The sequence below is a fragment of the Lasioglossum baleicum genome, chromosome 6 (assembly GCF_051020765.1).
Source record: "Lasioglossum baleicum chromosome 6, iyLasBale1, whole genome shotgun sequence".
In the NCBI taxonomy this organism is placed as follows: Eukaryota; Metazoa; Arthropoda; class Insecta; order Hymenoptera; family Halictidae; genus Lasioglossum; species Lasioglossum baleicum.
The window spans coordinates 1,089,010-1,103,688 of NC_134934.1; the positions used below are offsets into that span (position 1 = coordinate 1,089,010).

Below are 14,679 nucleotides of genomic sequence, written 5' to 3' on the forward strand. Positions count from 1 at the left end.
TGAGATCGATAAGTCTTCCAATTGTTCAGGTTCTACTTGATAATCTACTATAAGATATACATGATGAATATACATGGCGATCTATAAGTAAAGGATTGCAAGAACTTCCGCGACAGTGGATCTTAGATACGAGACATTGATGCCGATGAAAGATGCATGATCGTAGGTCTATGCTCTAGAGTCTAGACGCTATAACTGGTACTGGAATCCATGAATTTTCTATCCTCCCAACTGGTATCTTATCTTTGGTAAAAAGCTTCTCTTTGCAAATATGTGATATCATTTTAACATCTATTTTAACACGAAAATTAAACATTGGTTCCGACCTAGAATATTTCCTTATGATTTTTGTAATTTTATCGATATGAAATTGATATAATAGCTCATGCAATATTTCAATGTGTAGTCATTGATTCGATACCGACATATTTAATAACGTGAACAATATTGTGAATAATGCTACAGCAATTTTTAGTGGTGACTCTGAGAAGGGAAGGACCCCAAGTGTCCGACTTCGATTTTGATAATTTTTTATGAGGCGATGGTATATGGATCCCTAATGATGTCTGCAAAATATTAGGTGTAGTTACTCAATAGTTTTAAAGATATAAACAATTAAACTTTCATACCTTGTTGATATACCATGATTTGCAGCTGAAGTTTCCGAAGTTCCATTAGCCGTGTAAGCAAGTTGCGTGAAAGTTCAATTGTTTATATCTTTAAAACTATTGAGTAGCTACACCTAATATTTTGCGGACATCATTAGGGATTCATATACCATCGTCTCACAACAAATTATCAAAATCGAAGTCGGACACTTGGGGTCCTTCCCTTGTGAGTCACCACTCGAGTACGAAGGGTTAATTTAGTCTTGTTTTAACGTTGGGGAAATTTGATTTTATAAATATTCGCGATATTCGGAAAACTTTAGTCGGCGAAGCGTTTCTAATTGTTTATCTTGATCATAAGTCGGCGTTGTTCTTTTCTCAGGCACAATTAACCCTTAACCTTTCCGCTTCCGCACCCTGCTGTCTCGGCCGGAGTCTAAATTACAGCCCACGGCATTATAATAAATTTCAGTTATCACGGCCTACAGCGTTATTATTCTTCTCTCTTAATTGATGTCGTTACTACTCCACCCTTAACCTTTATATCTCAAGACGCCAGCCGGCCCTTAACTGATGCCGTTACCCTTAAATAAGAAAAAAGTACTACCACGAGATACGGTATTATTTTCTGATCTGAAAATATTTACAAAAAGAATCTCGTCCTATTAGAAAAAAAATATATTCTCATGCGTTGTTAATTTTAAATAGATATTCTATATCGTTGACTCCATTTCGAACTCGATATGAAGTGAACAGTCGGGGCGTCAATTTTAGAATTTAGCACCGTTTGAACTCGAGTGATCCAAGAGATCAATGTCCATAAATAAGTAACAGAACGAATAGACTGACAAATGTACCTTGCGAAAGTTTCGTGTATAATTTTGTTTCCAACTCCGTTAGGAGCTATAGTTCCGACCCAGTTGCTCGAATCACCCAGTATACATAGACATTCTACTTACCGTTTCGTATAAAATCACTGTCCCTCGGCTCGCACCATCTGTCCTGCGACAGTTCGCGTGCGAAGAAGACAATTAACGATCGTACTTACCGGTTTGTCCGTAAGCGAAAATGCAAGCGTTGTAACCCTGGAACGCATTGTCCAAAATGTCGCGGCCCAGAGCGTCGAACACCACGTCCTGACTCGCGAAGTTGTCCGCGGCCGGGTCCAATGAGTGAAAACAATGATCGAACGCGAATGTTTTTGGCTTGCTTCTGCAACAGATAAAAGGTGGGAGACTCAATTAATACGGTGGCGATATTGTCAATTTAAAAAGGTACACAGGTACGCAGAAATAGAGTTCTGATATTGCCATTTAAACAATACACTTGACCGGATTTTTTATTTCACAATCATTGAAATTATAAAGATACTTTCGAGGTAAAAAGTTCAAATAAATTTAATCTTGTTATTTTTACCACGCTTATATTAATTTGCCGTGTTGTTGTATGCATAAAATCATGTAATCGAATTTTAAAGCTCTTCCCACAGTCCAATCTTGCTGAAATTTTGTACACACACTTGCTTCCGATGACAATAAAAATAGAAAATAAAATATATAAAGAAAAAACTTTAAATACCACGCTTATATTAAAATGCACTGAAAAAGAAAAAATAATTTTTCTCCTGGTTCTTCATAAAATATCGAATCTAGTTAAATGATTAATAATATTTTTCCCCAAAGTTCTAAGCAATTAATTCAAAATTTCTTCTGTTATAAAATGAGTGTCGGAATAGATGGAAAAATTTAATATAAATTTAAATAAAATCATGACATTAGTGACTATGAAAATAAAAGCGTGATTACAAAAGCGAAGATTACGTCAATATAGTGTAGCGGTCTACGCTTTTATTTTTATAGTCACTAATGTCATGATTTTATTTAAATTTATATTAAATTTTTCCATCTATTCCGACACTAATTTTATAACAGGAGAAATTTTGAACTAATTGCTTAAAACATTGGGGAAAAATATTATTAATCATTTAACTGGATTCGGTATTTTATGGAGAACCAGGAAAAAAATTATTTTCTCCTTTTCAGTGCATTTTAATATAAGCGTGGTTGTTAAAAAGTTTTTTTTATATATATTTTATTATAAGGCAACATATCCTGGCTACTTTTAAAGCTCGGTAGGTTTAGTGTTACACCAAAATGAAGCTTACAAATATTTTTTTAAATGATAATGAAATTATTAAATACTTCGAACGAATTAACAGAATTTAAAAGGATCATTAAATAACCTCCCTGGATGGAGTGGTAATAAAATTAAATTTTGTGTTGAAGTAATTTCTAAACAATGTTTCCGTATACACATAGAGATGCGGATAACGCAATACAATCGCAGTTGTTCTTGCAATTTTTCCCATAATTGTCCACAATGCATATTAATTGAGGATGACACTGCTTCGTCGTAGTACATAGCTAGGATCCCAAGAGCTCCCCGCGAGAGACAATAACATTATATGAGTAATCACGGATATTTTTCAAGATCGATTTATAGGCATCTGGGGCTTCCCTAATGAAAGAATCATCGAGTAGGAGGGCTGCAAATCAACCCTTTCGCCGCTAAAAGGATTCTAGATATTAATTCCAGCATTGCGTCTCGGGGGAACGTGCGAGGGCAGGTTTCTGAAATGTGTTGCTGAGAAATTAATGGCGGCCCCTGTTTGCACTGACAATGAAACGGAATTAATTCTGTCTTAGAAGTTCCACCGGAAAGACCGTCTTTGTAACGCGAGATAAGAATGAACAATGCCGGCTTAATAATCTTATAATTAACGACCGTTAAAGAACCCGAAATTAAAACTGGCTACGGAACGTTCAGATTCGAGAACACTTGCGCGGCGTTTCCTTTCGTTTTACTTTGCCACACAATTTCTTAATGTGAGCTACAGTCTCAGCGCTTTTAATCAAGTTATTTCCTTTATTATTAATTTTAAACGTGCAAAATGATTGTACAGTTTCGCTTGGAAGTTTTGTTGGAAGAAATAGTTGTGTGATTAAGTGGTTTCTGTACAAATTTTAAAAACAGCGAGCTGGAAGAGTTTGGCAAATTGTGGATTTATAAATCACTCTCTGTTTGATTTTTCATAGAGAACTTTGGATAGTTGATCTTCCGAGCCAAGAAATATCTGTTGAACTTCGCGGCGGCGAAAAGGGCGTCGTTTTTTCCGCGAATTATTGAACGAGCTCGGTTTCGCGATGGCGGAAGCACGTATGCCAGCTCCCTGGGAATGAAAGTGATTTCCTCTTGTCCTGGATATTCGAGCACGACCCTGTCTCAAACGTCAAAAGATCCGAAGTCGTTGGATACGACGGCTGGGCGTTATACGCATCGGCCCCTGATATTGATTTCCCGTCGCATTTTCTCCCCGAGTAATCAGTTTCCATCGGTTTTCCGGGCTGGTGAAAAAAAAACTGGAACGTTTAGCTCGCGGTAACGCCGCGGAACAACGTTGCGATTTCACCAGGCGAGGCTTGACTGACAAACAATAGATCACTGACGTCTTCGGAGTGTCCGGGCAATTTTTAAGATTTCGAAAAATTGTTTGGGGTACGTTTATATATCATTACAGATTACAACATATCAAAAAAAAATCCGAAACAGTAGTCCGAAAAGTATTCTGAAGCTGTGGGTCGACAAACACATGCGTTTCGGTCTGGCGCAACATTCAGAGGTCTCGAAGCGAAAATACAAACGCAAACGTATGCGTCGAACACATATCGTAAATCGATCGACGCACGCGTTTGAGTTTGGGCGATGTTCTTTCGCTTTTCTTCGCAAGTGAAATACAAGGAAAGACATACCAAATCGCATCATAGGAACGCAAACTGTGCGTCCGGAGGCACAGCTGAGAGCTACGACGAATAGAGTATGTATAACAAAACGCTGCGTCCAGACGCGCAAAGGCGATCCCACCTTAAGATGTAAAAATCTTTGAATTTAGGGTTTGCGATTCATTTAAATCGCAGGTTCTTCTGTTTTGTGTACAAATACTCCTTGCACCCACTGCAGGAACATAATTGTTTTATTTCGGAATTGTATCAGGTGCCAAGAATTCTTACACAAAAATTCTTACAAAAAAAAAACAACGAAAATTAGGGAGTTCGTCAAAACAATGAAAAATGCACCTAACGCAAGAGCAGGGGGATTTGTCAAATAAAATAATTATCGATTAACGCGTCAAAAGTCGGTAAAGTCAGACCATCTCTACAGTTCGTTATGAGATAGACTGCAGCCGCGACAGCATGTCTCTGTATAAACGAGGGGGACGTGCACCGTAATCGATGCACCGTCCCAGAAAGTTCATAAAACCCGTCGCGGGATACCGATTCGCCTTACCGACGCGACGCGACGCGACGCGGCGGATCGGTCTCGGCCGATAAAACTTTTTCGATCGCGTCGCACGCCGAGCTCTCTCGAACGTGCCAAGAGACGTCTCCTCTCGAGAGTTTGCCAGGATTACCGAGGGTGGAGGGAGGTGTTTTGCGGGGATGCAACGAGACCGGAAGTTTCGACTGTGCCGGGTTCTAACGCCGCCTTAAATCCGGACAACAATGGCGGCCGTGCGGGTTACGGCCGATTTGCATAATTACGCGGGCCGAGACCGTCGAGGAGTGCCGATTAGACAGCCGATAGAAAAGTTTCCGGAGAATAATGTCAGTATTGTTGGCACATAGTTGCGCGACGAGATTCTGCGAAGTTGTGACGTTGGCTCGGGCCATAAGCGAGTCGCTGCCGCAACTACCTACCGATCACTTCTATTGTCGATAACTTGCGAGAATGCGCCGGGGAATTGCAAATTCAAAATCTTCGGGTGACTCGAACGAGCTCGGAGCTCATCCGCAGTTAACAAACAAGGCAATGATAGAAAGAAATAAATAATAATATTATGAAACTGTACTCGTGTTTTAAAGAACCAAGAAAAATTAGTAACTCTGTCATAATTGTCATTATATGCAGTGCGAAGAGAAACTTGATTTTGACTTTTTAAAATGTTTAAACGATTAAGTGGAATAGAGACATTGATTGATTTGTAACGTTACAGAAAACGAAACTGCGATTATTTTTGTAATTTCCACGTAAATTATTATTTTTTGTTTACAATGAAGATACAAAACATGGTAAATTATATGTTGAAAAGGCGTTGTTCTTTCCAGCAACAATTTATGGAAGATTGTGCGAGTTACTCCAGTCTCAGGCAGCCCAATTGAGCAGGATCGATCAAATATAGTTGGCAAAAGTCTGCATATTGTTCGATACACCCACTTAAGGACCAAGTGGCCCGTTTATTTCTGTCGAATAAATGTATGATCATCCGTTCGATCGATACACGTTGTACCCGCTCGAGGCAATATTTTCATCAGTTCCTTTTTTAATTCCAATTACAAAACTGATGGAGAGGATCAGAGACGATCCCAATCACCGTCGAAGAATAATCGAACAATAAAAACGTTCTCCGTCGCGCTGGTACATCACGAAAGTGAAATACTTCCTCGAAAATAACTCGAGGAAATCTCGAAATCACGGGCTACTTTCTTCGACCCGCTTCCAAGCGCTCTTTATGATCTCTATCAGAAGATAAAATAAACGCTGGCGACGGCCATCGAATTGATTCGACAAACTCTCGCCCCGTTTTTATTGCGAGTCGAGTGGAGGCAGCTTCGAACGCGTTGATTCGTCAACGTAGCGGAAAATTGATCGTACTGTAATTTTTAAAACTTCATTGGACATTTCGAAAGTTAAAAAAAAAACCAAAGTAAGAAGGATGGAAAATGTCGTCAATGGAAACACAAAGAATAAAATCTAAAACTTATTTCACTTGTTAAAATAGGAAGTTTCTTCTGTAAAAATCTCACAAAATTGAATTAGTTTCTGAAGACTTTCCACAGATTGACAGATTCTAATAAAATTCAGTCCACCGTAGCACACCGCAGTCAAAATTCATTACGGAGACTGGATCAAGAATTATGTGCTACTCGTGAGAGCCGAGTGCGGAACTTTATGCATTTATCGCATTGAAATACCTCCATAAAATTCTAAACCGAATCTCCTTATACAACCGAAATCTTATTGTCAGCTTATTGAAACCACCTGAGAGAGTGAGAGAGAGAGAGAGAGTAGCTTATTTGCTATTGCGTAAGCTATATCGAGTATGTACTAAGATTTAATAAAAACGTGGTAAAAAAAGAGAAATTTTACTTCGGTAAATCAAGTTTTTTAAAATGCCAGTATTGCACATATTAGTTGATAATGTAGCATTAACACATGGATCGAATAGAAATCTGCTTGCATCTTTAATAATTTTGATACGTTGACGAGAATGCATCGATGCACTAAAATTCTTTTTATTTTTCCACTGTATTCTATTTCACCTTTTACTCGTGGAAATATCAAATCCTCTATTTATTAAACAAGCGCACTGCGCGTCTTTCGTGTGTACCAGCGCGACAATTTTTAATCTGTATTACATATATATATATATACATGCTAAAAACAACGAAACTGTGTAGCTAACAAATTCGTCAATAAAAACGTGAATTGGCGAACCTTGAACCACCGCAACACGTTGAGAATCGGGCAAAAGGCTTCTTGCGTAACGAAGCAGAGAAGAAAGATACGTTCGTTGCCAAAGTTGGAACCTCGCCGGGTCCCGATGGTAGATAGGCTCGCGTGAACGACAGTGGGGTTCGTTCACCCCCTGAAAAAGGATCGGGACCACGAAAAAATGATCGAAGGCACACCGGCGGGGATCACGGAAACACTTGGCACACGCAAATTGGGCCGAGCACCGGTACACCGTCGACCAGATCCGTTTCCGTGTTTCTAGCACGCTGCGGATCCGCGGACTTGTATGCGAAGGAAACGTAGGCCGCTCGATACTCCGTTTTAATCGGGACCGTGCCCCCCTCGGACCAGGACAAGGGTGGGGGGGAGGGCACCAGGCTGACCATCGCGTGACGAAAGCCCTTCGACCATCTAGCTACAGGGTGTGTCCTCGAAACTGTGATTTAATAGGCCATCCTGACGTATTTTCTTCGACAAACCTCACAAAATCTTTTAACCTTTCCGCGAAAACGAACCAACAAATTCTCTTCCGACACTTCTGCACCCCTGCATGGGCCACTGTTTAACTATTGGGTTGGCAAATAAGTTCGTCCGGTTTTTGTGATTTATTCCCAATATTTAACTCTAATTATCCATAGTTCCGAGTGGGTAAAGTGCTCTGCACTTTCTTTTATTAAAAAAAAAAACGCCAAACAACAAGAATTTCTCAAAAAATTTCTGTTTCTTTGTGATGCTGGTCGCAAAATAAACCATTGAATGCCGAAAGCATTCTGAAAAATGACTATTTTTCGGAAAGTTCCAGTAACTTATTAAGTGACTGCGACAGGCACAGCTGCTAAAGAAATCATGAGTCATAAGAGGTAATTCACCACCGGCCAGCAAGGGATCGATCACTCAACCCTGATGAGTTTCATGGCATTAGAACTATGAAACAGTCTGCGGCTGTTCCGAGCGATACTCTCAAGGCGATAACGAACGCGATGACTCACCCAGTAGATTGGTGACCTTACGAAAGGGGACCTCTGGTCTTTTATTAACACCCTGTGTACACGGGAACACACCCCCGCAGAGAACGCTATATGGACGAGGAGCTCCAGCGGCCTTCGGCACGCGAGGCTCTGCGGTGCGGTGGTCAGACCCCGTCAGTAGTAAAGGTGTACAGGTGGCCAGACGGTGTAACTGGGTTATAACGGTACGACGTAATTGCTTGTATTCGGGCCGACGACGTCTCACGACCGTCGTTCCAAACTTAGGGTGACTCATCGTTCCACTTATTCGGGGATTCCCATTTTCAGCGGACATTTCAGCCGTCATTTTGCGGGCTTTTTGGGACCGATCACTTTTATAAGCTCCCTTTACGTTCGACTATCTTTATGGGCGAAACACTGTTCTAAGAAAATCAATTAATAAATTCCTAGCATATTCAATTTGAATTTAACGGGTTAGTATCTCATTGGTAGACTGTGGTTCTTCCGGGAAAATAAATAAACATTTTGCATTTTTGGGTTCGAGCATCTTTTTCAGCTCCAAGTATGTAATGTGTTCAGATTCAGAACGAGAACTTTTTTCCTAGACTGAAGCCAACAAAGAAGAACAAATAAATACGAGAAGATGATTTGTATAACAATATCTCATTTTGTAGTAGCTCAACCTGTTGGCTGGACGGTCCGCTTGAAAGTAACGAATGAAAGTTCGTTGTACAGAGCCGCAATAATTCGTATCGGTCGTAACACGGAGGATATATGGCCGGTCCGGCAAGAATCATTCAACCGGCGTGCACGAGCGGACATAAAACGGTTCACACGGGTTCACTGGACAGTTCCGCTGGCCGAGGGCTAAACCGTCTGCGATATTACACGAGCGAAATCCCCGATTTATTGACTACAACGGGTCCAACGGTTGGCTCTCGACCTACGCAGCCTCTGCCATGCCGCGCCAGTGACAACCGCCTTAATTAAGTTTACCTTCGTTAAAGCCCCGATTCACTGTTCGCCTTGTACATCCGCCGCCTGCTGGGACGCTCGCCAACCCTCCGCCTTTTCCCCAATTTGCATCCGAACCGTAGAAAGTCGGCCTGGCCTCCAGAATAATTTCCAGTTCGCCATATCGATTCCTCCGCTGCGTCGCGTCGATTCGATTCGTGCGATTTCGTCCTTTTAATTGCCGTTCGCTGCGCGTTTGCGAAACTCTAATGCTCAGCCTTGTTAGAGATAGCTAAATATCAAATAAACTTGAAATAACCTCAATTTTTTACTTATCGTGTCCTTAATAATTTTGCTTCTCGATTTTCATGGAATCGTCCTATTAGTGTTAACCTTTTCTCTGTGTACAGTAAATCCTCTATGGACGCATCAGCCTCGGGGGTATTTGGTCGCATCTACCGTACAGGGTAGCTATTTTTTGAGCTTCAAAGGCCGAGCCTACCGTAGAGAAGTACAGCGCGTGTAAAGAGAGACCGCGCGTGGCCGAATCGACTGCGACTCTCCGCGTCTCTTTCTTACCCATACGCTGTCCTTCATTGCGTTCGAAACGTTCATCGTCAATTAAACCACTAGATACAGTTGAAATTATATAGTGTTCGGTAGCTTCTTTTAATCAGAAAAATGCCACGAATATATTGATGATAGTTTCATAAAAAAATGACTAATAATAAATAAAAAAGATTAAATATTAATGAGTATAATTATAGGTTCACATCGATATACCGAGCCGAGATCAGATTACTAAGAGGGTTGGGGGGGGGGGATATTCTTATTTATTATTTATTTACTGTACTGCTATTCTCACGGTAACCGTGCACACACACAGGGGTGTAATTGGGCCTCACACATTTTTTAAGCAAAATGTAAAGAATCTTTAAAAGGTAAGCATACAATACTTAAGGAAACATATCTCGGATAACAATTTTGATTTCGGTTTTTATCAGCCTCGGGTTTTTTTGCACGCCATACACAGAGAGAAGGTTAAGATTCCTTGGAATGCGTTACGAGTACATGTTCCTGTTAAATAAAAGAAACTCAGTGCGTGAAAAAGGCTCTTACAACGCACGGATCCAATGGAGAATAAAAAGGATCGAAGAACAGAGGGAGGGAAAAGATCAAAGAACGATTATCGTCGCGCGAATTGACCCTCGCATCGAGTCGTTAAAAGCTCGCGAGAATGATTGAGAAAAATCTGAAACAATCGGTTCGAACGTTGTTTCGCGACCGATTTCCCGCGTCGACGATTGCCGACTCGATTCCACAATCTCCCGCGAACGATTTGTCAAGTTTCCACGGTATGAATCCCGGTGAAAAGAGCGGCGAAATAGGTATCGCGAGGCGGTTGTCGGGGTTCTCTTGTTGTCCGCGAGCGGAATCGGTCGTTACGATACCATCAAGCGAAACGGCGAAAGTTCTGCGGGCCGGTTTTTAATATTGCACGCGCTTATGAATAAAGGATGAACGGTAGAAGTTGTATCGCGGCCGTCGACGCGACGGTCGATGCCGGCGTTTTTCAGGGACGTTTTCCACCGCGTAACTTCCGATTCTAGTAAATTTCTAACCGGCCGCCGCGCCGAGAATTCTACTCTTGCCCCGGGAATCTTCGAACTTTCGTTTACGACTCCGCGAGCGTTCGTTATCGCTCTGTAACTCGTTCCCAGATTTTTACAACTTCGGTCCCTCTCATCGACTGGGTCGCCATTTTTATGTAACGTGGTCGTCTCTTCCATCGGAAACGTTACGATCCGATCAGTGTATTCTTGTGGTGAAATATCTCGAAAATATTCTCGATCGCGTCTGATGCGAAAAATTTTTTACATTTTCTTCGATTTGCAAAAATAGTTTGACCATGAGACAACCATTATGAAGATATGGATTACTAGTATGTTTGTAGAAAATGTTTTTTGAGAACATTTTATTTGTAACTTTAAACATTGCAAGCTGTACGCTTTTGTACAGGGTCGTCCATCAATTATCATCTATCTATAGTAAACATTTGATAAATTTCTGTTGGTCCGTTCAATGGCAACATAATAATAAGAAGATGCGCTTTCTAGAATAGATAATCGGGCACGAGCCCTCCAAGCTGACAGTACAGATTTTTCGCGATTATGCGTACCGACTTTTTGATGACGGACAATGTTTGATTGATGAGCGCGTGCTGCGTTAGAAGTGGGGTAAAAGTATGAATTATTAACGAGAAAAGATAAAGATTGTATAATGGCAAAGATATGAATTATTGATGGTTTCGAAAGATAAGGAACTGTAACTGATTCGTACAACACGAACTATAAGTTACCGTGTCATAAGCAGCACGAATCATTCGTGAACGCCTGTGTACGTCCACTGTGGACATACGTACACGTTCATGTGAACGTGGACACACACACACACACACACAGGCGCGTACACACCGACACGGAAAAGAGCGGCGTTCTATTTCAGCGCAATTAACGCAACCATTTTATACACGATATTACCAGCGTACAATGCGTTCAGTCGCGGACGAGCGCTGTTCAATGGCCGACTGAAGTCTCGAATGGTTAATTGGGAACTGGAACGGCCATTTTTAATTATTCCGACGGGGTGTCTGGAGCCGGGCAGAGAGTCGAAACAAAAAGCGTAACAGGTAGTAGGTAGAGATAATAGCCGCGTCAAGTCCGTTTTAATCGATCGAGGCCGGGGTAAGCAGCCGTCGAGTGTTTTTCGCCTGCGAATGTGCGATTCATTGGAGACTCGAATTGCACAAAGGACCGAGCAATTCAAGCAAATATATCTTTGTTTTCAATAAAATATTACGCGTTCGAGGTCGACCTGGAAACCGTTTAGTTAGTTGACAGTGTTTATAGATATCGGCGGATCGAGCTCGATTAGCTGGACGCATTGAAATCGTAAAAGTCTAATCAAATTGGTTCACAGCTTCCTCTAATGATAAGTACGCGGAGGAAATACTGCGCAATGTCTAGATAGAAAAAAACTGGATGATGGAGACATACGGACTCGAGAAAGCTCTGAAACAAAAAGATGCTACTTTTAAATTGAACTTTTTAAAATGAAATATACAACTACAGCTCGAAATCTTCACAGGAAAGATATAGAGAGGAAGACGGACTTTGTAAAAGTTAACCCTTGACTCAGAGTCAGCACTAAAAATTGCTGTACTATTAAACACAATATTGTTTACATTATTAACCCTTTGCACTCGGAGCTATTCTAATTCGAAAACCGAATTTTTCTTCCGCTCTGAAATATTTTCATTTTATATGATTTTCTTAATTTAATTAAAAACGCATACGTTTAGTAATTTACTGAATACAAATTTAATAATGGAAAAAATATTTTGAACAATGGTATAAGAATTATTAGCGGCGTCTACGAGTCGTCACTCGAGTGTTAAGGGTTAAGTATGTTGGTATCCAATCAATTATGTACTACACTTTCACATCCATAAAATGAATAAAATCATATACAGGTCAGCTCTAGGTCGGAAGAAATGTTTAATTTTCAAGTTAAAATAGCTCCGACAGCAAAGGGTTAAGCTGATACATAATAGGACTTGCAAAGATTAAGCTGTCAAAGGACGCGGAGCTACGGTCTATACGGTGAATTTTCCTGAAATTGAAGGAACGGGCCTGACGCTGGTCGCGTAACGCACGGGGGCTAATTCGGTCGCATGGATCCGTCGCAGTCGGCGATCGTTCATCGTCAATGTCGAGGGGATCGATCGTCGCGGAACATGAGCACCGACACAAATTGAATCCCGACGTGGCCAGTGGCCGGACAAAGCAGCTACCGTGCAATATGTAATCAGAAGCCGAAGAAACGAGGTTCGATTCCCGAGTGCTCGCCGACTTATAGGACCGGGGGGTACATATTAGTCTGTAGCAAGGGATTGGCACGCGGCCAGGAGCCGCTCGACGATGAAGGAGAGATCAGATACTTGACACACGCACAAAGAGAGAGAGAGAGAGAGAGAGAGAGAGACCGCTCGCCGTGGAGAAGGAACACCTTGCGATGTCTCTTCGGTTGCCTTCTGATGCTTTCAAAGCCTCCCTCTTTGACGCCCGAGAGAAAAAGAACAGAGGGAGGGAAAGGAGCACGGAAATCTTTGAGAAACTGCTATACATTTTCACGACGCTACTTGCCCACGCTAGCCGCCGAACAATGTCTATGCAAACGAGCCATTGTGCCGGCTTTCCAAACTAGTGCTTTGCGTTTGTTCACTGGTTTTCGCTGTTGAAAGACACACACGTGACAAGCGGATATTTCTGGAGCATCGAGCGGAAGCTTCTGGGGACCCGCCGCCTTCGAGATAAGGGAGATGGATAATTCGATTGGTCACTGCCAGCCCTTGTCGCGCAAGATTTTCTGAAGGATGTTCGATTAAGAGGTATTGTGTGAAATTTCGCGCTGTTTCTTGTTTCATCCGGTTAGTAAAATTGTATAAAAATTGTAAATTGTAAAAAAGACAGCGTTTTTTAAATAACATCAACGAAGCTTCATCTCCGAAAGACCGCGCGAACTGAACAGCTTCTGCTCGTTTACACAATTTCCAATCGTAAAACACAAGGAGGCTCATCAAATTGATTTAATCCGACGCACTCGGCGCACAGTAGTCCTTTCCAGTGATTTAACTGGTCAAAAGTCGATTTCACAAATTTTACCTAAAGTGTAAAATGTTTATTGCTTGCTATAGTTTAATTTTAATATATGGGGGACAATATACTAATATTTTTTTATCATTCAGGCACTCGTGAAGTGCTGTACTTTATCGAAAGTTAGAGAGTTTTCATAGTACATACTTGTTTTGCTATTAACCCCTTGCCGTATTTTAACGAGTCAGACTCGTCATGCAGATCTTAACAAAGAATAACAAATATGAATGTTATATGTTCCTTCATAGATGAAATAAAATTTGACTGGTTTGTAATTAATATTTAAGCATTTAACTAAATGTAGTCATACAAGAAATATAAATTTTCTTTTCTCTTCTACGACATTTTTGATGATGAAGACGTTTTAATCACTGCAACTTAAAATTCGATGAGACAGTTTTTATATGTTTCAAGTATGAAAGTTTTGCAGGCAAGTATTGATTATACTTCCAACAATTTTATATCTTTTGATTGTATATCTTCTGGGACCATTAAATGTTAGGAATAATTTTGGTCAGCTAAATCAATGGAAAGGACCACGGTGCGGCGATCGAGCGACGCAAACAAAAGAGCAATGATAATTGCCCGCGAAAGAGAAGTTGCAGCTCGTGATCACGAGCTCTGACGTAGTATTCCGGTTCGTTCGCCTCTTGCATGCATTTCCGAATTCGCGAGTGCCTCGAGGTCTTGGAAATTCGCAACACAGAGAGATGTTCGCGACGCATCGTCGACATAGTGAAACACGAGCCGCACACGCGAGCTGGCGGAAGCACCGCGAGTCACGCGAATTTTTGCCCTCCCCCCTCCCTCAGCGTCGCGTCGTGTCGCACCCCATCCGCCACGCAGCTCGATTTCACGCGATAA

General features: G+C 41.3%; 1 protein-coding gene across 10 annotated transcripts in view; it reads right to left on the reverse strand.

The window, feature by feature from the left end:
- LOC143209844 (kinesin-like protein KIF13A) overlaps positions 1-14,679 on the reverse strand; it is a 124,321-nt gene that overhangs the window by 36,883 nt on the left and 72,759 nt on the right. For all 10 annotated transcript variants that reach the window (XM_076426061.1, XM_076426054.1, XM_076426055.1 and 7 more), the window contains exon 3: positions 1,657-1,820. In XM_076426061.1, coding sequence (XP_076282176.1) covers positions 1,657-1,820 — 164 coding nt within the window. The remainder of the gene's footprint in view (positions 1-1,656; positions 1,821-14,679) is intronic.